We start from the raw sequence: 25,069 nt of genomic DNA, 5'->3' as shown, positions 1-25,069 counted from the left end.
CCTGTCCTTGCTTTTTGATTTACTTCCCCTCAATCCCTCCACTCGCTGACCTGCTGCTCTGCTTCCCAGTACCCTGCCACTCTAGTTTAAAGTTTAAACATTGACAGAGTTTAGGTGAAAAGTTATAACATCTCTTTTTCTTAAAAAAAACCTGTATATCCATACAGTGTTCCAATCATCATTTTTCCCCTAAACTAAAGATTAATAGTTAATTGTTATAAATATAACGTAAAAAGGTATTCAGTTTTGGTTTCTGAGTAATATGATTCATGGTATCTCTTAAGTGGTTCCATGTTGTTCCTCTGTCTTGAAAATTTGCCATTTTGCTCTCAGTGGTGAGTTGGCAAAATGTGCAGGTGATAGTGTGCAGGGTACTCTTGTTGTTGGAGTCTTGCTTGACGTTGCTCATGTTGTGGTAACTTGCTGGTCGTTATTATCATTGGTGCTGCTGCTGATGTTTTTGATTATCTTTCTGTTTTTCCAACTTGGGTGTAGCTGGAATACAGACTCAGTTCCTCCTCATTAATTTTTTTTTTTTTGTTTTTGATCTCAATAATGTGTGAACATAGAGTCTCAACTTCACAAGCAACCTTTGTTAGTGAGATAACAAGGTGTAGAGCTGAATGAACACAGCAGGCCAAGTAGCATCAGAGCTTTCCTGCACCTCTGATGCTGCTTGGCCTGCTGTGTTCATCCAGCTCTACACCTTGTTATCTCAGATTCTCCAGCATCTGCAGTTCCTACTATATCTGAAACAACCTTTGTTAGTTCCAGGTTATCATGACTGAATTCTGTAAAAATATAATTTGTCATTTCAACACCTTCAAATAGGGATTCGCATGTTTGTTGAAGTGTTTCCATCTACCTGTGCATCAACAATTCGTTTCTTATTTTCTTCTAGTTACTTGGAGGTTGTATCTTGTGATTTTGCACAGGGTTTGCACATCTTTCTGTCTGTGTTGTGCATTTTTTTGGTACTGCTTCAACCATGCTGCCTTTCTCTTGACTTAACTGAAAACCAGTCTTTTGAGTAATCATCCTCCTATTCTGTTAAGTTATGTCTTATGTGCTCTGGCAGTATCTACAGCCAGTGGTATTGTGAACTTTCCAAATTTATGTTTGAACTTCATGGTGTGTAGAACTTTAACATAGTTGATCTGACAGCCTTTCAACTGTGTCCTTGAATTTGTATTTTCTCATTTAATCTTTGAATCTTGTTATGAAATTGTCAACAGGCTCACTTAAATCCCACCTCAAGCCTTGAAATTCATATCTGTGGATCCAACTATTTTGATTTTAGTTGGAGATGTGTGCTGAAACTTTCAAAAGTTTTCTGAGTTTCTGCTGTTGGCTTCACTCAACTCCGAGCTGTTACACAAATCTAACCCTTTTTCTCCTGTCCATAAAAGCAAGTAGCTGACCATTTCCTCATCACTTGTAACTTTTAGAAAGTTATTCAATGTTAGTCTGCACTTTTGTTTAAACTTCGATGACGTCTTACCACAATCTACTTACTACTTCTTACTGTCACTGTATGACAGCCATGATATATGAAGTCCCCATCTTCTTGATGGTGCTTCAAGAAGGCTACCATCATCCCGATGCCAAAGAAGAATCATGTAGCATGCCTCAATGAAAAGAATTACGAAGTGCTTGGAGAGGTTAGTCATGGCTCACATCAACTCCAGCCTGCCAGATCGCCTTGATCCTTTGCAATTTGCCTACCGGCCCAACAGATCCATAGCAGACGCCATCTCCCTTGCCCAACACTCATTCCTGGAGCATCTTGATAGCAAGGATACCTACATCAGGCTCCTACTTATTGACTACAGTTTCATCTTCAACACCATAATTTCAAAAAAACTAATCTCTAAGTTCCGAGACCTAGGCCTTGATTTCCTACTCTGTAACTGGATTCATGATTTCTTGACCCATAGACCATAGGTGACAACACCACCTCCACAATACTCCTCAACATTGGTGCCCTGCAAGGCTGCATATTCAGCACTCCGCTATGCTTCTTATACGCTTATGACTGTGTGGCCAAATTCCACCTCAACTCCATTTACAAGTTTACTGACAACACCAACATTGTAGGTCGGATCTCAAACAAGACAAAATATAGGAAAGAAATTGAGCGCTCAGCGGCATGGTGTAAAGACAATCTCTCCATCAGTGTCAGCAAAATGAAGGACCTGGTCATTGACTTCAGGACGCAGAATGGGAGCACACCCCTGTCTGCATCAATGGTGCTGAGGTGGAGATGGTCAAGAGCGTCAAGTTCCTGGGAGCGATGATCACCAACAATCTGTCCAGGTCCACCAAATCGATGTGATGGTCAAGAGAGCGCAACAACATGTCTACTTCCTCAGGAGGCTAAGGAAATTTGGCATGTCCACAAGGACTCATACCAGTTTTTGTAGATGCACCATAGAAAGCATCCTATCTGGATGCATCACAACGTGGTATGGCAACTGCTCTTCCCAAGACCACAAGAAACTGCGGAAAGTTGTGAACACAGCCCAATCCATCCCGCAAACCAGCCTTCCATCCATTGACTCCATCTATACTTTCGACTACCTTGGGAAAGCAACCAACATAATCATAGACCACTCCTACCCCTGCTTTTATCAGACTTTTGAATGGACCTCTCAGATGATAATTTTGATCTCTCTCTCTCTCCCCCCCCCCCCCCCCCCCCCCCTTCTCTGTGGTTGTAACACTGTATTTTACACTCTGTTCTCTTACCCTGATTCACTTTTTGTATGGTACGATCTGCCTGTATAGCATAAAAAAACACTTTTCACTGTATCTTGGTACATGTGACAACAATAAATCAATCAATAAATCACCAGCCTCTCAACTAATTGCATCAGATGAGACTGTCTTCGTTGCTGCAGTAGCTGTTTTATTTTTGAACAATTCTCTCAGATTTTCTCCTTCACTAGCACTAAATCAAATTGATTTTCAATCTAATTCAACATTAAATTTGTTTAATGTATTTGGGATTTACTTACGAACAGCCCTTCCGTCAAGTTATGTCTTCTACTTTCCAAGTTAGGCTCAAAAAGCTGGAACTTGGTTGAGCTAATCTCTTTTACTTCTCCCTGCTGCTGGTGAATAGATGCATTGTTACTGGGCAAATGACTCCGGTGATGCAGAATAAAATGTGGCACCCCAAATGTACATTCTAATAACAACTATTCTTATTTCTTTAAGAAATAATGTAACATGATCATTAGAACTTGCTAGTGTCAGAGTTACCTGGTGTGTCCATCTTTGTTGTGAATCCGGCTGGAGTCAAATGGAATATTAAAACATTGAAACATTAAAACATGGATTTTCACTGTGCAGACATGTCTGCAAAATTAATAATGATCTCTGAGAGTTTCCTGTAGTGGGGAAGAGCACAACTGGAGGCTATCAATACAAGATAATTACCCAAAATAAATCCTATAGAGCATAATTTTAAAGTGTTCTTCAAAATGTGCAGATACAATATTTTCACACAGTGAGTGGCCACAGTCTGGAATGCATTGCCTGTTTGGTGGAGGCACACTCAAATGAGATATTCAAGAGGGCATTTAGATGATTATTTAAATAGAAACAATGGACAGGGTTGTGGGAAAAGGCAGGGAATTGGCACCACTTACAAGATGCACTGCAGAAACTCACCACAGATCCTTAGACTGCACTTTCCAAATCCATGACTTCTACCACTTAGAAGATCATTGAGCAACAGATGCATGTGAACACTACCACCTGCATCTTCCTTGCCAAGTCACTCCCCATTCTGACTTGGAAGCCTATCGCTATTCCTTCGGTGTCATTGGCCAAAATCCTGGATTTTCCTCCCTAACAGCACTGTGGATGTACCTAGTCCAAATGGTTGTCGTAGTTCAAGAAGACAGCTCATCCCCACTTTCTCAAGGGCAATTCGTGTTGGGCAATATATCCTGGCATCACCAGCAATACCCATGTCCTTTGTATTTACGTAAAAAAAAATTAAAATGCTCAGAAAGCACAGTACAGGCCTCCTGCACTGAAACAGTTCTGTGATTCCAAAGAAACCACTACCCAAATTGATGTGAATGTGGATCTAGCTGCTGTAGTTGAACTGAATAGTATTTTCTACGTCTATTTCAAGAGTAATACTGTAAATATCAGGATCTCCATGTCACTCTTCAGCCATTTTCAGCCCCAATTTACCCATAAAAGTCATTTCACTAAGATCTGATGCCAAGCAATTCACAGCAGCAAAAGTTTCAGTTCTGACACGTACGAAAACAGAAATTGCTGGTGAACCTCAGCAGGTCTGGCAACATAGATTTCATAGAATCTCTACAGTATGGAAACAGGCCCTTCAGCCCATCAAGTCCACACTGACCCTCAGAGCATCCCACCCAGACCCATCCCCCTATAACCCATCTAATCTACACATCCTGAACTCTATGGGCAATTTAGCATGGTCAATCCACCCAGCGTGCACATCTTTGGACTGTGGGAGGAAACCAGAGCACCCAGAGGAAACCCACGCAGACACTGGGAGAACGTAAAACTCCACACAGACAGTCACCCAAGGGTGGAATCGAGTCCAGGTCCCTGGCACAGTGAGGCAGCAGTGCTAACCACTGAGCCACCATGCCACCCTGATCTGGCAGTGCTGAAAAGGGGTCATTGGACTTGAAATGTTAACACTGTTTCTCTCTCCCCAGATGTGGCCAGACCTGCTGAGTTTTGCTGACAATTTGTGTTTTTGTTTTAGATCTCTGGCATCTGCAGTTCTTTGTTTTATTTCAGGTCTGACATGTTGTCTGTGGTGAGTTGATGGATCGCTGTGTGGAGTGGTGGAAATTGTAGGTATTAATATCTTGATAAGATAGAATAGTAACCCCAGGGTTAGGGTGCTGGGCTAGTAATTCAGAGATTGTGCTCAGATCCTACTATGGCAACTTGTGAAGTTGAATTAATCCAATCTGTATCTTGTAAACTTACTTCAGGAAATTTAATTGTGACAACTGACAGATCATAGAAATCTATTTCTAATGTCCTTCAGGAAAAGACTGGAGATAGTGAATAAATGCTTCTCTAATGTTAGCCACTGCAAAGGATTTAAAAAAAAAAAACAGCAGAGTTGCTTTGCAACCATCATTACTCATTAGGCTTTGGCAGATAGGGACAGTTTTCTTATATTCCGTACAGTTGGAAATTTTTTTGTTATTCACTTGTGCGGATGTGGGACGTGGGACGTGGGCTGGCCAGCATTTATTGCCCGTCCCTAGTTGCCCCTGAGAATGTGGTGATGAGATGCCTACATGAGCTGCTGCAGTCCATGCGCTGTAAGTTGGAGTGGCTAGAAGTGAATCTGCTGACTTCAACAAAGTACAAAATATTGCTTGGAACTGAATTCGCCGCAAAACTGAGTCAAGTTGATTAATTTGTGGAAGAATCCAGCATGAAGATTTAAATTACAAATGTTTACAGTATTATCAAATACAGTTTGCACCTTGTAAATTAAACATATTAATGTTAAACTGATTTGACCACTAGCATTGGACGGTATAAAGCCTGGATCACAATCCTGGAACTGTCTATCTATCAGTAAGTGAACTTACACTACTCAGATTGCAGCATTTCCAGAAGGTGGCTAATCACCACAATTAAGAATGGCCAAAAATTGCTGGCACGGCCAGCACGCCCTTATGCCATGAACAAAATTAGACATTGCAGGCCTTCAGGAGATATTTGTATCATTGACATCCATGAGTGAGGTGCTGGAAGACTGGATGAGTCCACTGTTGTTCAACATTTATATCAATGATTTATATGACAGTTTCGGAGGTATGGTTGGTAAGATTGCAGATGACACCAAAATTGGTGGTATAGTGGACTGTGAAGAAAGTTATCTAAGAGTGCAACGAGATCTTGATCAGATGGGCCAGGAAGTAGCAGATGGAGTTTAATTTAGATAAGTGCGAGGTGTTACATTTTGGTAAGGCACACAAGGGCATGGTTAATGGTAGGGCCTTGGGGAGTGTTGCCAAACAAAGACACCTTGGGGTGCAGGTTCATAGTTCCTTGAAAGTGGCATTACAGGTAGATAGGGTGGTGAAGGCATTTGGCATGCTTTCTTTCATTGGTCAGAGCATTGAGTATAGGAATTGAGAAATCATGTTGTGGCTGTACAAGGCAATGGTGAGGCCATTTTAGTACTGTGCAATTCTAGTTGCGCTGTTATAGGAAGGATGTAGTGACACTAGAAAGGATACAGAAAAAATTCACAAGGATGTTACCTGGTCTGGAGGATTTGTGTTATAACGATAGGCTGGGACTTGCCTCCATGGATTGTCGGAGGCTGAGGTTTGACCTTAAAGAGATTTATTAAAAATCATCAGGGGCATGGATAAGTTGAATAGCCAAGATGGGCAGTCAAAAACTAGAGGGCATAGGTTTAAGGTGAGAGGGGAAAGATTTAAAAGGGACTTGAGGGGCAGCTTTTTCACACAAATGATGGTGCATGTATGGAATGAGCAGCCAGAGGAAGTGATAGAGGCAGGTACGATTACAACATTTCAAAAACATTTGAATAGGTACATGAATAGGAAAGGTTTAGAGGAATATCGGCCAAGCGCAGGAAAAGCGCAGAATAATTTAGGATACCTGTTCGGCATGGACGAGTTGGACCAAACAAACTGTTTCCATGTTGTATGACTCTCTATGGCTGTTGGAAAGCTACAGTCCAAACCTTCAATCATTAAAAGTTACGCAAAACTGTAATGTCATTAAAGTTGATTTTTAACATACAGGATATGAATCACCCCGTCATTAAATGTTAATTTTTGAAACATTGGGCATATGTGGAGATTGCAGATCAGTGACTTTGAAATTTATCCAAGCAAAATGTTAGCGACAAGTATCGCTGCTGTATGCTGTTTTATTGTTAATTTATTTAATTGTGAAATAGGATGTAGTTTCCTGTGTTATATAGTTCATTTACCACTGATGTTTTGGAGGATTTAAAATACTTTCCGTTAGCATTAAAGAAAGTCTGCAGAATTACCTAATCTACCACTGGAAGTTGTGCTTTAAGGACACAGACATAGTAATCTTGGAGCTCTGACAAGCATTCAAAAGGAGGTCATTCGCAACTGTATCAACAAAAAAAAGCTGCACAAATGACCGGGCTTAACTAAGCTCCAAAACTCTCTCATTGATTCAACCCTGTAGGGGTTGTTTACACAAAGGGGAAATCCTAGCCTTTGTTTGACAGTTTATTAGCTTTCAATAAGTTTATCTTTCTGTGAAGTTGACCAAAATGCAAATAAGAAGAAATTGATTTTCTAAGGAGGAGTTAAAGGAGAGAAGGTTAAATGAATTTCTGCCTCCTCAAGACTGTGATCGCTCTTGATGTTCTGAAGAATTATTGCTTGTCAGTCTTGATGCTTGTGCTCTTTGAGAACTGTCACACTTTTGTACACACTCATTCTCCATCCAACACCTCTACATTCCATCAGGCTATCTCCTTACCTTCTTTTGTTTGTTTCACATTCAATACCGCCCTATTCCAGGAGACCCATAGTCTGGTCTGTCTCCCTTAACCAGTCTTCCCGGTTCTTCTGTGACGTCCCTGCAATTTGGGACGTCGGGGTTTAGGAGTCTCCTATTGTTAACAGGTACACACTCAGCCAAATCACTTGTTGACCTAACTGAGAAGCATGCAAAACATGTCAGAAAATCTCTGAATCGCACGCCAGATGTTAATAGCAAAATGTAAATCCAGATTGTAAATTAGCACTCTGCTCCGCTCTTCAAACCAAAACCTAATCAATTGTTAGTACATCCTTCAGTTTACCACATATTACTTCACTTGTGCTAGATCTAGAATTGATTTAACTGTGGTTTCATATCAAAATGAAATGCCTATTAAATCTTCCCTTAACCTTCTATGCCCTCAGGAGTACAGTCCCAGTTTCTCCAGTCCCACCACTTAAAGCACCTTTATTTTAATTTTGTCCCCTTTTAATAAGCCCTAGTTTGACAGTGTTTTCCCTCCCACTACTCACTATTCTCTTCCCTGCAGCCTAGATAATTTAACATAATAAGCCTGAGTTTTCTGGTTTATGTAAGCTCAATGGTGTACAGTTTAGATGTCAAAATTGATTCAAAAATCAGTATTCAATGTTCTAGTGTAATTTTAATCTTGAGATCTATTGTAATGGTCCGTGCAGTTTGGAAGTGCATTACTACGTTCAGTGTCAGGAACCACAACATAGAGAGGATATAATGATAAAATTAAAATGCTACGGATGCTGGAAATCTGAAATAAAAACAAAGTGGTGTCAATGTCCAGCTGGTCTGGCAATAGCTGTGGAGAGGAAGAAGAGTTCTGGCTCTTAGGGCCTTCTGTTGGAGCACTGTTGGTTCACCAGAAGAATGCCAGGCTTAGAGGGTTGAAATATGAGAACAAGTTGCCTAAACTTGATTTTTATTCCCTTGAGTACATAAAATTGTGTTTGACCTAGCCGAGGTATTTAAAATGATTTGTTAAGGTAGACACAAGGACAGTTTCTTCTGTGTGGAATCCAGATGAGGAGGCATCAGAAATTAGAGCCAGCCATTTGGAAAGGAATATTTTCTTCATACTTGAGCAGAAATCTGGAACTCTTTCTTCAAAAGGCTGGGACAGTTGGAGCTGTCAATCAGATTGTAAGCTATGAACCAAAGGTGAGTAAAAGGAGTTGAGATGCAGATCATCTGTGGTCTATTTGAATGGCAGAAGATGCCCAAAGGGCTTAAATTAGCAGTTATTCCTAGTTCAGTCCGTTGCCCTGTACTTTGTCTAAATCAAAGCTAATGAATAAATTATTTTAACATCCCAATCATTTTGAACTTGTATTGAAACATTCCCATGAGAGATTTTGCTGCACTAGTGTAGCATAGCATCAGAATGATCAAATTTGGTTCATGATGTAATGGGCACTTAAAAGAGAGACTTATTATTACTTCTGTCACCCTTATCTAACTAAAAGGATGCTAACATTCAAGAGGAAATTGTGTTTCAGATTCCTGAGTGTGACTTGAAATTTTTCCATCAGTTTTGGACACGGTGACTAAAGTGGTTGAACATTTGAAAATTGGTTGAATGTGAAGATTTGCTCAAATATTGTGTAGTGAATCCCACCCTTAATCCCATTTCAGTAGTAATGTTGCTTCACTGCATTTACAAACAGAAAGGAGCTACACACAAATATTATGATTGAAATTATGCTCAAGTGCCCTCTGGTGGAATTCAAATGCTAAGTTTCTATTCTGGAAATTATGCTATTATTTGGGAACCAGCAATGGAAACTTTTTTTTTAAATGTATTAACTGCTTTGGATTCCGAGATTGAGAATGAAGAGTTCATGCACTTAAGGCCTGATATGTTGCATTTTTGCAGTTTGGTTTGTTATTGGCAATGGCTAATGAAAGCTATTGTTGAGATATCCAAAATCTAGAATTTGTCCACATTGTATGAAATACTGCTTCCCAATTTCACTACAGAGTACTAGAGAATTCCAGACGACCAGAAAAGTGGCTGAGTTAATTAAAACTTTCACATTTTCAAACCTGAAATTGATAGATCTTAGTTTGTAGGGCTTAGGAGGTACATGCAGGTAAGTAAATGGAGTTTAGGTATATGTCAGCCATAATTTAATTGATTAGACAAACTTGAAGTGGACATGATATCTTTGCAGATCACACCAAGGTAGGTGGGAAAGTAATATTACGAAGAAGACGTAAGAAAGTTGCAGACAGTCTAGCAGATGGAGTGTTATTTGGCAAAATGTGAAGTTGTTCACTTTGACAGGAAAAATAAAAAAGCAGAATATTACTTAAATAGAGAATGACTGCAGAATTATGAGGTGCCGAGGGATTTAGGTGTTCTGGTGCACACGTCACAGAAAGTTAGTATGCAGGTACACCGCATGATCAAAAAAGCTAACGGGATGTTAAATTATATTATGAGATGAATTGAACATGAAGGTAAGGATGTTATGCTTCACTTGTACCGATTTATTGTTCATTTTTGTCTCCTTATTGAAGGAAGAATATGAAAGCATCAAAGGTGGTTCGGAGGAGGTTTACTAGATTGATACCTAGAATGATGTAGTTGTCATATGATGATAGACTGGACAGGCTGGGCTTGTTTCTATTGCAGTTTAACAGAGCGAGAGATGACATGATTGAATTGTACAAGATCCTGAATGGTCATAACAATGTGGGCATGGCAAAGGTGTTTCTCTTATGGGTGAGTTGGAATTAGGGATTGAAGGAATCTCTTTTAAGACGGAAATGAGGAGAATTCTTTTCTCTCAGACAGTTGAGCAACTTTAGAACTCTCCCTCGGAAAATGATGGAGGAGGGTCATTGAAGTTTGTAAGACAGATGTAGGTAGCCTCCTGTTAGACAGGGGATTTGGGGTTGAACAGGAATGTTCGTGAATGGCCAAGCAGGCTCAAGGGTCCAAATAGTCTACTGCTGCTTGCAATTTGAATGTTATTATGATGGCCTATTCATGTCTCTACAGTGGACAATTAATTTTACCCTGTATGCTTTAACTGAGGATTTTCCTTTTGTACTTTTTTACCCAGAACATTCAGCATTACCCAGTGCTTCCTCTCCACGATCTCTTGCCCTTCCAGGTGGCACAGAGATCACCACAAGATGTGGCCGAGTAACCTTTGCAGAAGGTAAAACCCAGGAGTCCCCTGCAGTCGATCCCAACTTGAAGTTTCAAGATGAAGCTGAGGCTTATCATAGGGTCACCTCCCGTGCACACTTCACTCCACACCCAGGTAGTGTACTGTTCTGATATCACAAGCTCTGTACAAAATGACACAGGCGATAAAAGACACAGAATCTTTCACCTAGTCCTCATGTTGTCCCCAGGTGCATTCAGATCATTCATCTAATGAGTGAGACATCATTGTCATTGTATAATATATGGCTGAAAGAGATGCACTGAGTTAGATCATCAGTGTGATTGTGCATTGTTAGTCGATAGAGCTTTTTTGAGAGAGAGCTGTGTAAAGTTTAAATGGCACATCACACCATCGCAGGATTCATGTTTTTATTAATCTACAGGAGAATCACAAAATTTGAGAAATTCTCAGAAGGTCAGGCAGTATCTGTGGAGAAGAAAAGAGAGTTAATGTTTCAAATGAAAGATCTTTGTCTACAGCTGGGGAAAGTTAGAGACTTAACAGGTTTTAAGCGTGTACAAGGGTGGTGAAGGAGGGAGGAACAAAGAGAACAAAAGAAAGGTATGTGACATGGTTGAAGGCATTAGAGATTGACAAATTGGGTGATGTTGCTTGGTCTGTTTACCTTGTACCATCATTCGTTTTGTCATTGAACCTCTCCTGCCTTCTACACTGTCACAGACCACCCCCCCACCATTTTGGTCTTCCTCCCGATCCCCTTCCTTGCCTTTCCTTGTCTCTGTACTTGCTTAAAACCTGTTAAATCCCTAACATTTTCCAATTCTGATGGAAGTTGAAGCTTGAAACATTACATTTTCTTTTTCTTTCTACCAATGCTGTCTGACCTGCTGATTATTTTCAACATTTTCTGTTTTCATTTTTAATTCTGAGAGTCCACAGCAGTTTGCTTTTGTGTGATAATTTGTAAACTGCAGTATAAAAAAAAAACTCTCGGACAGCTCTTTGAGTTATAGAGTCAAAAGTGCTATACTGTTTTGGCAAAATCATAAAATCAAAATGGACAAAATTAAAAACAGCCCATATGGGTACTATGACTTAACAACTCGCAGATTGGAAATAATTTCCACCAATTAAAATTTAATTTAATCAACCTGCTTGGTCACTTCTACCACCAAGGCAAGTGGAACCCAGATTTTCTGTCCCAGAGGTAGGGACATTGCCACTTTGCCACAAGCCCATTAATTGTTCAGCAAAAGTGCTATATTCCTCATCAGATTTTAACAGCTGTGAATATGGTGGACCTTAAAAGGGCAGCAATCAATTGATACTTTTAATCCCCAAGGTCAGTTTGAACACAGATGTTTGCAAGACAAAAGCAGATTGTTCAGCCATGATGCCTCTTTTTTACAGAAATTCAAAATCAAAACCAATCCCACTGTTCTGTTGCCTTCTCGTTGCATTTTCTGTGCTAAGGTACATAATAGTGGTTGGCTTTTGCAGACTTAAGTTGGAGGGCAGAGAGAAGTCACAAAGGTCCCCTCAGGTTTCTAATGATTAGAATGGAATACAACTAACATTGAGGCCATGCTTACACAAAAGGCTAGCTGTACAAGAGCACCCCCTGCTGGCTTTTGATGGCCTCACAATACATTGATCCTCCTGCTGGGAGCAATGCACTGTAGTATTCTCACCTTTTTTAACTGTAATGTTGGAAAGATATATCACAATGTATACATGTCTTTCTGCTGCCCGTAGATTTCATTCAGGGAATTTATTCGATAACAAGAGCACTATCTGATGTTCTTCTGTGTTACCTTCCACATTAAGCTGATTGCACCTAGCTCTACCTCCACCAACCCTGTTGACCTCTCCACTGCCTCTGATACCTTATGACTTGTTTCAATTGAGCTATGATTTCCTCCAGCTAAATACTAAACTTATTTATTGCATTTTGCCAGTAATTCAATTTTGCTTCCCAACACTGCTACAGGGTGAACAATTTACTTCAAAACCTTGAACTTACTGACTGCATATCATCTCCGCCACAGAGGCTGCCCATTTTCACCTCCATCATGTCATTTTTCCCTCCATTACAATTTTTTCATGAAACTCTAGACCCATCTTCCTTCTCAGGTGGATGTGGAAGATCCCATGGCACTGTTGAATGAAGAGTAGGTGAGTTCTCTGTGCTGTCCTAGTCAACATTTGTCCTTCAGCCAGCATCAAAAAATGTTGTCATTTATCTTGTTAGGGTCATCAGGGCTTGATTCATGAGAATTAGTGGTGCTGCATTTGACTACAGTTCAACAATGACTACACTTCAAAGACAACTGAACTGGGTTTTAGACCATCCTAAAGTATTACTGAAATGGAAGTTCTTTGTAATGTATGATATTCCCTACAGGCACCTCACAGATACCGGGACATCACTCAGCCAATTCGATGGCATCTTGCACCTTCACTGGTTCCTTTCCGGCCAATGAGGTGAATGGAGAGAAGGAAAAAGCTGGGGACCAACCCATCAGGTTGGCACAAGGTCATGCTACAGAGATGCTAAAACTGCTGGGTGGACAATCCTCAGTAGCCCCAACAGTGCCAGTCTCTCATTCCAATCGAACAGGGGAGCCACATATCAGAAGGCATCCTACACCTCTGAAATCTGGTTGTGATGACAGAAAGAGAAACATTACTGCCCCTGAAGGCTGTGAGGTGAGTTGCTGTACTCAACACAAGAGATGAGTGAAGGAGAGGGCAAGTGGAGGGTAAACTGATAGTTTTGTGAATTTAAGCAAAGGAAAACCGCTGTGGATACCAGAAGCCTGAGGAAAAAAGAAACAGAAAATGCTGGAAAACTGTCAGTAGATAAGGCACAACTGTAGACTGAAAAGTTAACTGTTTCTCTCCCTCCACAAATGCTACATCAGTTCCTGCGTGTCTTCTAGCATTTTCTATTTCTGTTTTAAATATTATTTACTAGTAGAATCAAGGTGCTGAAATCATCAGATGCTCCTGATTTAATTTTGTCAAGGTTACTGGCTTAAAACTTTCCAATCACATTTTTGCAGCATTTTGCCTTTTTTATAAAAAGATACAGCTTCCAACACAGTTATCTAAGGGACACCAGTGTTCTTCTACATCAGTGCAGGGAAAAGCTAATTCAGAAAATAGTTGTTATTTTAAAACTTCCAGAGTGAGGCATATCATTCAAGTGCATGCTTGAAAACAGTTATCCACTCTGTTGTTGGCATCCTACCTGTGTCAAAGGGGAAATCCTGCATTTGAACAGACAGAACCGTACATTATCCACGGGTAGGCAGGATGCACTAAATATCATAGCCTGCTACAGTGGCATTGAATGGTGGTGTCCATCCAACACAGTGCAGCCTGATGCAAACCCTGACATGTCCATCTTGCTCAAGTTTGTCCTATGTGAAGACTTTTCCTGAATGAGAGAGAAATACATAATCATAGTAAATCTGTCCTTTGCAGACGATACTGAATGTCTTTTTTCCCACATTATGGGGGTGATAACTGGCAATGGATTGACTTAATGTTTTCAGTAAATGCTTTGAGGATAATTTTCTTCCTTTAACAAAGACACACTATTATTGTCAGCAACGGACACATTATTTTGCCATTTGGTAGCTTGAGCAAATGCTGCAATATGCTTGACAGCAGCTGATGTATTTTGTGGGATTGTGAAAACAGTCAAATCTCAAATTTTCACTTTTTCTATCTGGTGTATGATTTCCATTTTACAGACATTTCAATCCATGTCCACTGACTTACTACCTAATGAGTGTGGTGCAGTTGGTGCAAAAATCTCAAATCCAAACCTCATGGATAATTTTCTAGATCTAGTTGACAGATATTGGAATGGATTTAAGTCTCTTCATTGTAATGAAAATTTTCTGAGTGAGTACTTTGCAGTTTTCTTTCATAAATGTATAGATTTTCAAAGGATGAATGTGTTGTTGTTTAATAATAAGATGCTTGTGAGCCTATTTTCTCCATTTACCTTCAGAGTCAGCTGTAGTTCAGTGAGCAGCACTCCCAACTCTCGGTCAGAGTATTTTGGTCTCCAGTTCCACTCCAGATACTTGGGCATAGCCTGGTGCTTGAGTGCAGTACTTAAGGGAATGCTTTACTTTTGGACGTGCCATCATTTAGGTTAGATATCTGCCCTCGGTAGAACAGAAGAGATCCAATGGTACAATTTTGAAGATCAGGAGAGGCCTCCCTGGTGTTTTGGCCAGTATTTATTCCACAACTCAATCATGATGTTTCAAAGATGCTTCACTATCAATGAAGCACACTGGGATGAGCAGAAGTCATGCAAAACTCTATATAAGTGCAAATCCTACTTATCATAAATTTTTTTTGAAACAGAATCTTAAGGAGTATTGAGTATCGTCCAGGAATGAAACCAATATCTTTCTCATTTTTCGCAATGAGGGTAAATTAAAACTCTCTTCCTTGTTGACATAATGGGTTAAAAAGAATAAACAGAATATCTTATTGGTTTTCAGCTGTTTGGTGAGTTTCTATTTTAGGCTTTGCATTACCGTAGGAAACCCACCCCGTGACATTGATCACAAATTAATTATGAAGTGGCTTTGTCGTCATAGCTTTCACGTCGGTTACAAGATCTGCAATTAAGAAACAGTAGTTTGCACAGTGTTATGCAGTATCAAATTTCTTTGGTTCAGTCACCAGGTTGAGATGAAATGTCAATCTACAAGATTCATTGTGAAGCTGCGTTCTGATGCTCTATCAAGTAGCTTCATCAAAGCATTTGGAACCCCTTCCCCTCCTCTTTTTCTCTACTCTCTTCTCACTTCTTTCATACCTCCCTATGGTCCAGAGCATCTTAGTGTCGTTTAGTATTGCCTTCACAATCTAAATCAACAATCTGACCTACCTCTTCCAATAGAACCCATCTTTTTACAGTAATACTATTTTGAACATAAGTGTTTCTCATTTCCAGGAATCTATTTCACACAGAGGTTTTTAACTGTGCTGTTCGTTAGAAACTGTTATACAGAATAAGCAGCATAAATTATATATTTATTTTATGCTCTCTGCTGTATGGAAAACAGGGTGTTAAAGTAGTATGTTTTGCTATTGACATTAATGATATTGTTTAAATAGAACAAGCAAGAAGAATGATGTGTGACATTCAACAGCAAGTGGCACTCGAAAACCAGCCAAAAGAAACCAAGAAACTTCAGGAGGGAATAAACGATTTAAAAGCGAAGAATGAGACTTTGGAAAACTGCCTTTGTCAGCAGAAACAACAGTATACAGAAGAATTCCAAAAGCTATCTGTGCAACTGTCACAAGCTCAAAGAGACATGGTAGGAACAGGTCATTCATTAATTCAACCAACATCTGTGAAAGACAGATTGTGTAAAGAGGAATTTTTTCAACAGGACCTAGAGCATTGTAATTTTTAGGTATTGAGATTATGTTTCAAGTTTTTAGACCACTCTTCTAATTATTGAATTTTCTTTGGATTGAATTGGTCCACTTTGCAGAACATCATGAGATTAGGCAGAAGCCATGCCCCCTGTTGAGCTTGTTCTTCCATTCAATTAGTACATAGCTGGTTTGTACTTAAATCCATGTGCCTGTCTTGGTTCGGTAGCTGTTCATATCCTTTCCTAACAAAAGTAATTAGTCTCAGTTTTAGCCTAGTTTCAACAGTTTTTTTTTTCAGGAGAATGTTTCACATTTCCACTATTCATTATGTGACGAGATACTTCATTCAGAACCCCTGAACAGCCAAGCTCTGATTTTAAGGGTAAACACCCTTGTTCTGGAATCCTCCACAAGAGGAAATAGTTTATCTCAATCAATTGCATTAATTCCATTAATCATCTTTAGCATGTCAATTAAATGAACTTTTCATTTTCCATGTTCAGGGGAATTTGAACTTAGTAATACCTATCTTCAATGTATTCCCTTTAGCGCCTCGCAAATATAGCCACATTAAAGATATTGATGGGTACTAATAGTTGAACAATTTAGAGTTTGATTCAGAAAAACACAACCTAAAAGAAAATTGCACACGAATATCCAACTGGTGTCAGTATTAACATTTTTATGATACAAACAATTATCTCTGTAGCAGAATTGCCAACAGTCCTAAGATTCATCTCTAGTGAGATTCACCTAGGCCCAAAAAGAGTCCTGAATTAGTGGCTGATAACAGAAGGAAGTTTATTAATGAAGTTAGTATTCCTTGCAAATTGGGAAAATCAAAGCCTTCATCTTTAGCCTTTGCAAAAACTTTGCCTCATCAGTGATTCTGTATCCACCCCAGACCATTGTCTCAGCCTAAAGCAGATTGTTCACAACCTGGTAGCCAATTAATGTTGAACTGAACTTCCAACCCTATATTCTCAGCATCACAAACATTATGCCCAGACCCTATACAAAGGTCTGCAATGTGTTAACAGTTCCAGGCGGGATATCTCAAATTGGTAAGCCCCTGGGTTGGGGAAGATGAACTGGCTCCCCTTCTTTATTCACTCACCTCCTGTTTTTGTTGCAACAATGTTAATTTAAAAACGGATCCCTTCCCTTGTGGAAAACTTTCTGCGAGACCCAAATGAGCTTATATTTTAATAGGAGCCAATTTAACAAGGCTTTTTTGAGTTAACAAAGAGCGTGTTTATTAATAACTAGCAGATAAAGTAAAAGTCACCGTAGTCCCAGAGTACCGTAGGATTGCTCTGTCATTAGAAGGAGGCAGCTGGTAATGGTTTAACATGAGGGTCACCAAACCTCAAGTAAAGATCAACAAGATGAGACCTTCATGCTGGCCTCACCCAGCTCAGGAATTGAACCTACACTGTTGGTGTCACTCTGCATTGCAAACCAGTCGCCAGCTAACTGAGCTAACGAACACTGGCCCACCCCCATTACTAACAGAACACAGACACAGATTAAAACTAAATGTGAGTCCACAAAGATTAAAAAAAATTAAAATATACAGGTCTGACTGTGAATTGTTTGCAAAGAGCAAATTGTTGAACTTTGCTGTAATTAAAGTGGAGGTTGCCAGTAGTGTTGACTTTACTAATTGAACAGTTGGTTCAAAAACCTTAGCTTTTCAAATTTGTGGAGATTCTGTAGTTCTGATTCCTTTCAAATGTGATTGAATTTCAGTATCCAGACTGAGGGAGTTTCGTTATCCTGTTTTCCATTCATCTAGCTGCTAGCTAGCTAAGTTCTAGTGCCCAGAGTTAGAGAGGGTTTTTACCTGCAAAACAGGGGTTCCCAGAGGATAGTTTTTTGACTGTGACCTTTACAGCATTCTAATACTCTAACCCAGGCTGGTGCATATGAAAATGTTCAGCCCATCTAGCACACTTGCACACAGTTGAAACTGTCACCCGACCCAATGTTAAAATGTTAACTCTGATTTCTCTCCACAGATGCTTCCAAACCTGCTGAGCTTTTCCAGCAATTTCTGTTTCTGTTTCTGATTTACAGCACCTGCAGTCCTTTTATTTTTATTTTTAACATCTATTCTTGTGTGCTCTTCAAAAGAGGAAAATGCAAAGTGTCTGCAGTTTGGGACATAATCACAAGGGGTGGCTTGCTATTGAGCAATGAGTCATCAGCCCCTCATTATCTTTGTATTCTCTCAAAATCACAGTCCAGTCTGCTGCACCCCACTGCTGCCACTGCTAGCTGCCTTGAAGGGTTGTTGTTTGAAGTTGCCCTTGAACCTGTAGGTGTGACAGTCTGTGGGTTGCTCTCTCTCTCCAGACAGTCATTTAATTTACATTCATAGCTGTATTTGGCTGTATGTGCCTTTTTTAAAAACAGCTGTTGGAATTACAAATCAAAAATCTCCACAGTAATCCGGGATTCTGACCTGATTCATAAGAGCAAGTTCACCCACTAATATCTTAGACCTCTGCCTGGCCCTATCTTCTGCTGAAATTCTCATCCATTCTTACCTAATTTTCAAATACAACTATTCCATCACTGTCCTGACTGCTCTTCCATGTTCTACCCTTGTTAAATTCGCCCCATCTACCTTCCAGGGTCCCCCACCACACTCCCAGAACAAAATCTGACTTTCTTGGCCATGTTTTCACAGATCAGATGTGAGGGGTCATGAAGTGTCCTGTCCCTGTGCTCCAGGCCTAGAAATGAAAGTCCGAGACCAAGTCCTGGTTTCTTATCACCCTTGAGCCCTATGTGCTGTTCCATCCACACATTTAAAATTCTCATACTTGTGTTTAAAGCCTTCCACAGTCTTAGTCCTCAATAACTTATTAACCTTCTGTAGCCTGACAACCCTCCAGGAGCTCTGTGTTCCTCCAGTTCTAGCCTGTTGTATATCTCCCATTCCATTCATTCCACCATTGGTAATTGTTACTTTCAGCTGACCAGATCATAAGATCTGGAAATCCATCCTCAAACCTATTTTACTCTCCTACCTCCTTTCGTGTAAGATATTGTTAACTCTTAATCAAGTTTTTGAGTCACTCTCCTATTATCTCCTTCCTTGCAAATTCTGTCTGATTATACTCCTAAGTGGTGCTTTATGACAGTTTAGAAAGTTAAAGACATTATATAATTGTACACTAGTGTTGCAGTCCTACCAATAACATCGCTCCACAACGATAGCACTGTTTTCCTAGGAGTAGCTGATGTTATTGTTAAGAGGCTTGAACAAATGCAAGGATGCCTGGGCATGTGTAGAAAAGCATTGGGTGTATTATTGATAAAAGAAGGGTAACAATACCTGGTAACGTTGAGATTTCTCAGTTTTTTTTTAAAACTTATAAGAGTGTAAAGAATATGTATCAAGACAAAAAACAAGAAATTGAATTAAAAACCAAAAGAACTGTGGATGCTGTAAAGCAGGAACAAAAACAGAAATTGCTGGAAAAGCTCAGCTGGTCTGGCAGCATCTGTGAAGAAAAAATCAGAGTTAACGTTTCGGTCTGGTGACCCTTCCGCAGAATTGAATTAACCTCGGTAGAAATATTATTGGACAGAGCCATAGTTTAATATTGGCAAATTTTTGAATTTTTTTGTGATAGACCAAGCAGCCTGATGGTGTCATAAATGATGAATGCTCTGTCTCTTAGACTGCACCATGTGAAACATTATCAGCAGCTTTCTATTGGTGAATATAATTTAATAAGATCTTGGAGAGTTGTTGCATAAGTAAATGTTTTTTGGCTGTTTTACCCTTGTCACAAACTTTTCCATGTGTTCTGATTTACCCTAGCTTTGCTTTAACAGGAAATGCTGAAGGATTGTTTAGGTCAGACTTTGGATGAGAAAAATCATTTGCAGAACCACCTGATAAAACTTGAACAAAAAGCACTTAACACATCCAGTTCCAAAAACCAGCAAGTTGAAGGTGAGTTCGTCTGTAAGAGCCTTTTGTTAACTCAGTAAATTAGTATGCTTTGAATGTGTAGACTTTGTGAAATAATGTGTACTTTGAAAGGGAAAGCTTGTTTTATGATTAAAAACTAACCAGTTTGCAAACTGCACAGTGCCTAAACCTTGACATTGCTGCACCAAAAAGTTAGGAAAAGAATTCAAATGTAACAAATGTATTAACACAGGTTCACAGGGATTAGGTAACCTTTTTCTTCCATCCAGAGAATTCAGGTGACCTCAGGTGGCTTTATTGGAGGTTTTATAACTAGCAGAAGAGTCATTTGCGATCGTTAAATGTTCCTTATCTTTGTGCATCCTGGCTAATCTATGGTCAATTGATCAGACTCTTATTCTTGAATCAGTCAATCTTGAGCTCAAGTCCAGAACTCCCCACAATCCAGTGCTGCACCAACAGAAGTGGCATGTTCCAGATGATGTATTAAACTGTAACGTGTAATTTCTGTTTTTGCATATTTAGAGCTGCAGAACCACAACCAGAAGTTGCAATGTGAGATCGATAATTTGAAGCACAAAGCCCAGTGTTACACCAAAGTCCAGGACCTGGTTGACAAGCTCCAGGAAAGCCACAGGTAACGGCAGTTTGAGCAGGGCATTCATTTGCAATCGCAACCATTTTGAATCCTGTTAATGTACCGAAGGAAAGTGACCTTTTCCAAATCTTTTCCAAAAGTGAGCGTCGGATTGCATCCTTTGTCTTGGGGAAATTTGCATAATATGATGGCTTGCCTTTTGCGACGACATCTCCACACTAACTTTCCCACTCTTCACTATGTCCTTTAACATCAGTGCATCATCCGATTTTCTCTAGGGACCAGTACTCCCCCTCCCCATCATGACATGTGGAAGAAATCCTCTTAATGAGCATCTACCTCAATCCCATTTAGATCCCTCAAGCCTTGGAGGGATTATAAATATTTAATCTACTGCCTTCTTTCCAGGAGCAAAATAAGGTCTAATCCATTATATGGAGACAGGCAAGTGGTGACACAGAGGGATTCCATAGGTCATAGAGCCATACAGGTGTACAATATGGAAACAGGCATTTATCCCATATCCCTCCAAAGTTTTCCTATCCATTTTCCCTTCCAAATGTCTTTTAAATATTGTAATTGTATCTGCATCCTCCATTTCCTCTGGCAGCTCATTCCATTTATGCACCAGCCTCTGTGTGAAGAAGTTGCCCCTTAGGTCCCTTTTAAATCTTTCCACTCTCGCCTTAAACCTGTGTCCTCTTGTTTTGGACTCCCATACTCTGGGGAAAAGACTTTGGCTATTCACCTCATTTGTGACACTCGTGATTTTATAAACCTCCATAAGGTCGCCCCTCAGGCACCTCCTGTTCAGGGAAAAAAGTCCCAGCCTAACGAGCCTCTCCTTATAACTCAAACCTTCCGATCTTGGTTACATCCTTGTAAATCCTTTTTGCACCCTCTCCAGTTTAGTAACATTCTTCCTGTAGCAGGGTGACCAGAATTGTGCACAGTACTCCAAATGTGGCTTTGCCAATGTCTTGTACAGCTGTAACATGACACCCCAACTCCTGTACTTGATGCTCTGACCGATGAAGGCATGTGTGCCAAACGTCGTCTTCACCACCTTCTGCCTGTGATGCCACTTTCCAGGAACCATGTATCTGCATCCCAAAATCTCTCTGTTTGACAACACTCCCTAGCGGCCTACCATAAACTGTGTAAGTCCTGCCCTGGTTTATCTCACCAAAATGCTACATCTTGCATTTATCTGAATTAAACTCCATCTGCCATTCTTCAGCCCACAGGCCCAATTGGTCAAGATAGCATTGTATTCTTAGATAACCTTCTTCACTGTCCATTATACCACCAATTTTGGTGTCATCCACAAACTTACTAATCATGACCCCTATATTCTCAACCAAATCATTTACACAAATGACAAACAACAGTAGACCTAGCACCGATACTTGCGGCACACTGCTGATTACAGGCCTCCAGTCTGAGAAACAACCTTCCACCACCACGTCTCCTACTGTCAAGCCAATTATGTATCCAAGTGGCGATCTCTCCCTGGATCCCATGTGATTTAACCTTACTAAACAGTCTACCATGCGGTACCTTGCTAAAGTCCATGTAGACAGTGTCTACTACACTGCCTTCATTTATCTTCTTTGTCACCTCTTCAAAAAACTCAATCAAATTTGTGAGACATGATTTCCCATGCATCTAGTAATGCTGACTATCCTTAATCAGTCCTTTTTTTTTCCCCAAACGCATGAAGATCCTGTCTCTCGGAATCCCCTCCAACAACTTACCCACCACTGATGTTAGCCTCACCAGTCTGTAATTCCCTGGCTTTTCCTTGCAGCCTTTCTTAAATAATGGCACATCAGCCACCCTCCAGTCTTCCAGCAAATCACCAGTGACTGCTGATGATACAAATATCTGCACTAGGCTCCCCGCAATTTCTCCTCTAGTTTCCGACAATGTCCTGGGACAGACTAGATCAGGCCCAGGGATTTATCTACCTTCATATGTTTTAAGACCCCCTTTTCCATAATGTGGACTTTTTTCAAGATATCGTTATTCACCAAGTTCCCTATCATTCCATGTCTTTCTCCACAGTAAATACTGGTGAGAAGTGTTCATTTAGAGCCTCACCCATCTCCTGTAACTCCACACTCAGATGAACCCGTTGACCTTTAAGGGGCCCTGGTCTCTCCCTAGTTACTCTTTTGCCCTTAATATACTTGCAAAATCTCTTTTGGATTTTGCTTTACCTTGTCTGCCAAAGCTATCTCATATCCCCTTTGAGCCCTCCTGGCTTCCCTCTTAAGTGTACTCCTACACCCCCTATACTCAAGAGATTCAGTTAATCCCAGTTACCTATACTTGACATATGCTTCCTTCTTTTTCTTGACTAGGGCCTCTATATTTCTAGTCATCCAGTGTTCTCTATTCCTGCCAAACTTGCCCTTCACACTAACAGGCACATGCTGGCCCTGAATTCTCATTATCTTGCTTTGGAAAGCCTCCCACTTATGAAATGTCCCTTTATCTGTGAATAGCCTGCCCACAATCAACTTTTGAAAGTTCTTGTCTAATACCATCAAACTGGCCTTGCCCCAGTTAGAACTTTAACTTGTGGACCACACCTATCCTTTTCCATAACTATTTTGAAACTAATAGAGTAATGGTCACTGGTCCGAAAGTGTTGTTCCCACTAACATCTCAGCCACTTGCCCTGCCCTAATTCCCAAGAGGAGGTCGAGTTTTGCCCCTTCTTGACTAGGGCCATCTACATAATGATTGAGAATTTTTTTCTGAACACATCTAACAAATTCTACCCATCCAAGCCTTTGACCTATGGCAGTGCCAGTCTATATTTGTAAAGTTAAAATCCCCTATTATTACAAACCTATTAATCTTACAGCTGTAATCTCCTCCATACTTGCTCCTCAATTTCCCACTGACTATTGAGGGGCCTATAGTACAATTCCATCCAAGTGATCATCCACTTCTTCTTTCTCAGTTCCACCTATATAGCCTCATTGGATGATCCACTAGGAATATCCTCTCTAAGTACTGCCGTGATATTTTCCCTAATCAAAAACACCACTCCCTGTAATAGCCATGACACCCCAGTCCCATGTACCCATCCGTGCCCTGAGTTCACCTGCCTTAGCTGTGAGGCCTCTTGTATTGAAATAAATGCAGCATAATTCATTGGTCTTCCCTCGTTCCCTGCTGTGCTGTTACCTACCTGCCTTGTTTACTTAACTTGCTCTCTTTAGGTTCTGTGCTAGCCTCAACCTTCTATTTTATCTCACAACTGTTTAGGGTCCCAAACCCCCGCCAGACTAACTTAAATCCTCCCAAGTAGCTCTAGCAAATCTTCCCGCCAGGATATTGGGTCCTCCTCCAGTTCAGGTGCAGCTTGTTCCTCTTATACAGGTCACCACTGCCCCAGAAAAGATCTCAATTATCCAAATTATCTGAATCCCTGCCCCCTGCACCAGCCCCTCAGCCATGCATTCATCTGCACTATCCTCCTTTTCCTACTCTCACTAAAACATGGCACTGGGAGTAATCCAGAGATTACTACCCTTGAGGTCCTGCTTTTTAAACTCCTGCCTAACTGTCTACGTACACTCTGCAGGACTCGGCCCTTTTTCCTATCTGTGTCATTGGTACCAATGTGTACAATGACCACTGGCTGCTCATGCTCCCCTTTAAGAATTTGCTGCAACCACTCTGTGACGTCCTAGACCCTGGCACCAGGGAGGCATCACACCTTCCTGGAGACTCTCACAGTGCCACAGAAATACCTGTCTGTGCCCCTGACTGGTGTTCCCGATTATAATTGCTCGCTTGGACTTTGTGATACCTTGCTTTGCAGCAGAAACGGTCATGGTGCCACAGACCTGACTGCTGCTGCTATTTTCCCCTGAGAAGTTATCTCCCTCAACAGTATCTAAAGCAGTATACTTATTTGAGAGGGGGATAGCCACAGGAGACACCTGCACTACCTGCCTGCCTCTCCTGGTGATTATCTACCTGACTGAACCTGTGGTGTGACCACCTTCCTGAAGCTACTATCTACACAATCTATACCTCCTAACCATGTACAATTTCTGCTCCAACTGACTAATGCAGTCTGAGAGGAGCTGCAGCAGGACATATTTCCTGCAGATATAGTTGCCAGGGATGTTCAATTGCTCCCTCATCTCCAACATGTGACAGGGGGAGCATACCACTCCACTGACTTTGCTTTTTTTTAAACTGAATCTTTAAGGGTTAGAAACTTTAAGAGACTTTTTTTTAAAATAAATAAACCAAATAAGTCCCTACCCCTGCTTGAACAAATACTTACAAAGTAATAATTTGGAAATATCCACCAGGACTTGCTCACCAATCAGCTATTCCCATTGGTCCCGCTCACTGTCAGAA

General features: G+C 40.5%; 1 protein-coding gene across 1 annotated transcript in view; it reads left to right on the top strand.

Annotated features, from left to right (window-relative positions):
- LOC109912437 (centrosomal protein of 72 kDa) overlaps positions 1–25,069 on the top strand; it is a 69,109-nt gene that overhangs the window by 31,266 nt on the left and 12,774 nt on the right. Inside the window, exons 3-8 of the mRNA XM_048609941.1 lie at positions 10,635–10,838; positions 13,111–13,415; positions 14,468–14,621; positions 15,858–16,063; positions 19,980–20,100; positions 20,605–20,716. Of these exons, the coding sequence (XP_048465898.1) occupies positions 13,149–13,415; positions 14,468–14,621; positions 15,858–16,063; positions 19,980–20,100; positions 20,605–20,716 (860 nt within the window). The 5' untranslated portion in view covers positions 10,635–10,838; positions 13,111–13,148. The remainder of the gene's footprint in view (positions 1–10,634; positions 10,839–13,110; positions 13,416–14,467; positions 14,622–15,857; positions 16,064–19,979; positions 20,101–20,604; positions 20,717–25,069) is intronic.

The sequence above is a fragment of the Rhincodon typus genome, chromosome 2, assembly GCF_021869965.1.
Source record: "Rhincodon typus isolate 14 chromosome 2, sRhiTyp1.1, whole genome shotgun sequence".
In the NCBI taxonomy this organism is placed as follows: Eukaryota; Metazoa; Chordata; class Chondrichthyes; order Orectolobiformes; family Rhincodontidae; genus Rhincodon; species Rhincodon typus.
Note: the sequence above shows the minus strand (reverse complement) of the source record. Positions and strands in the feature narration are given on the sequence as shown.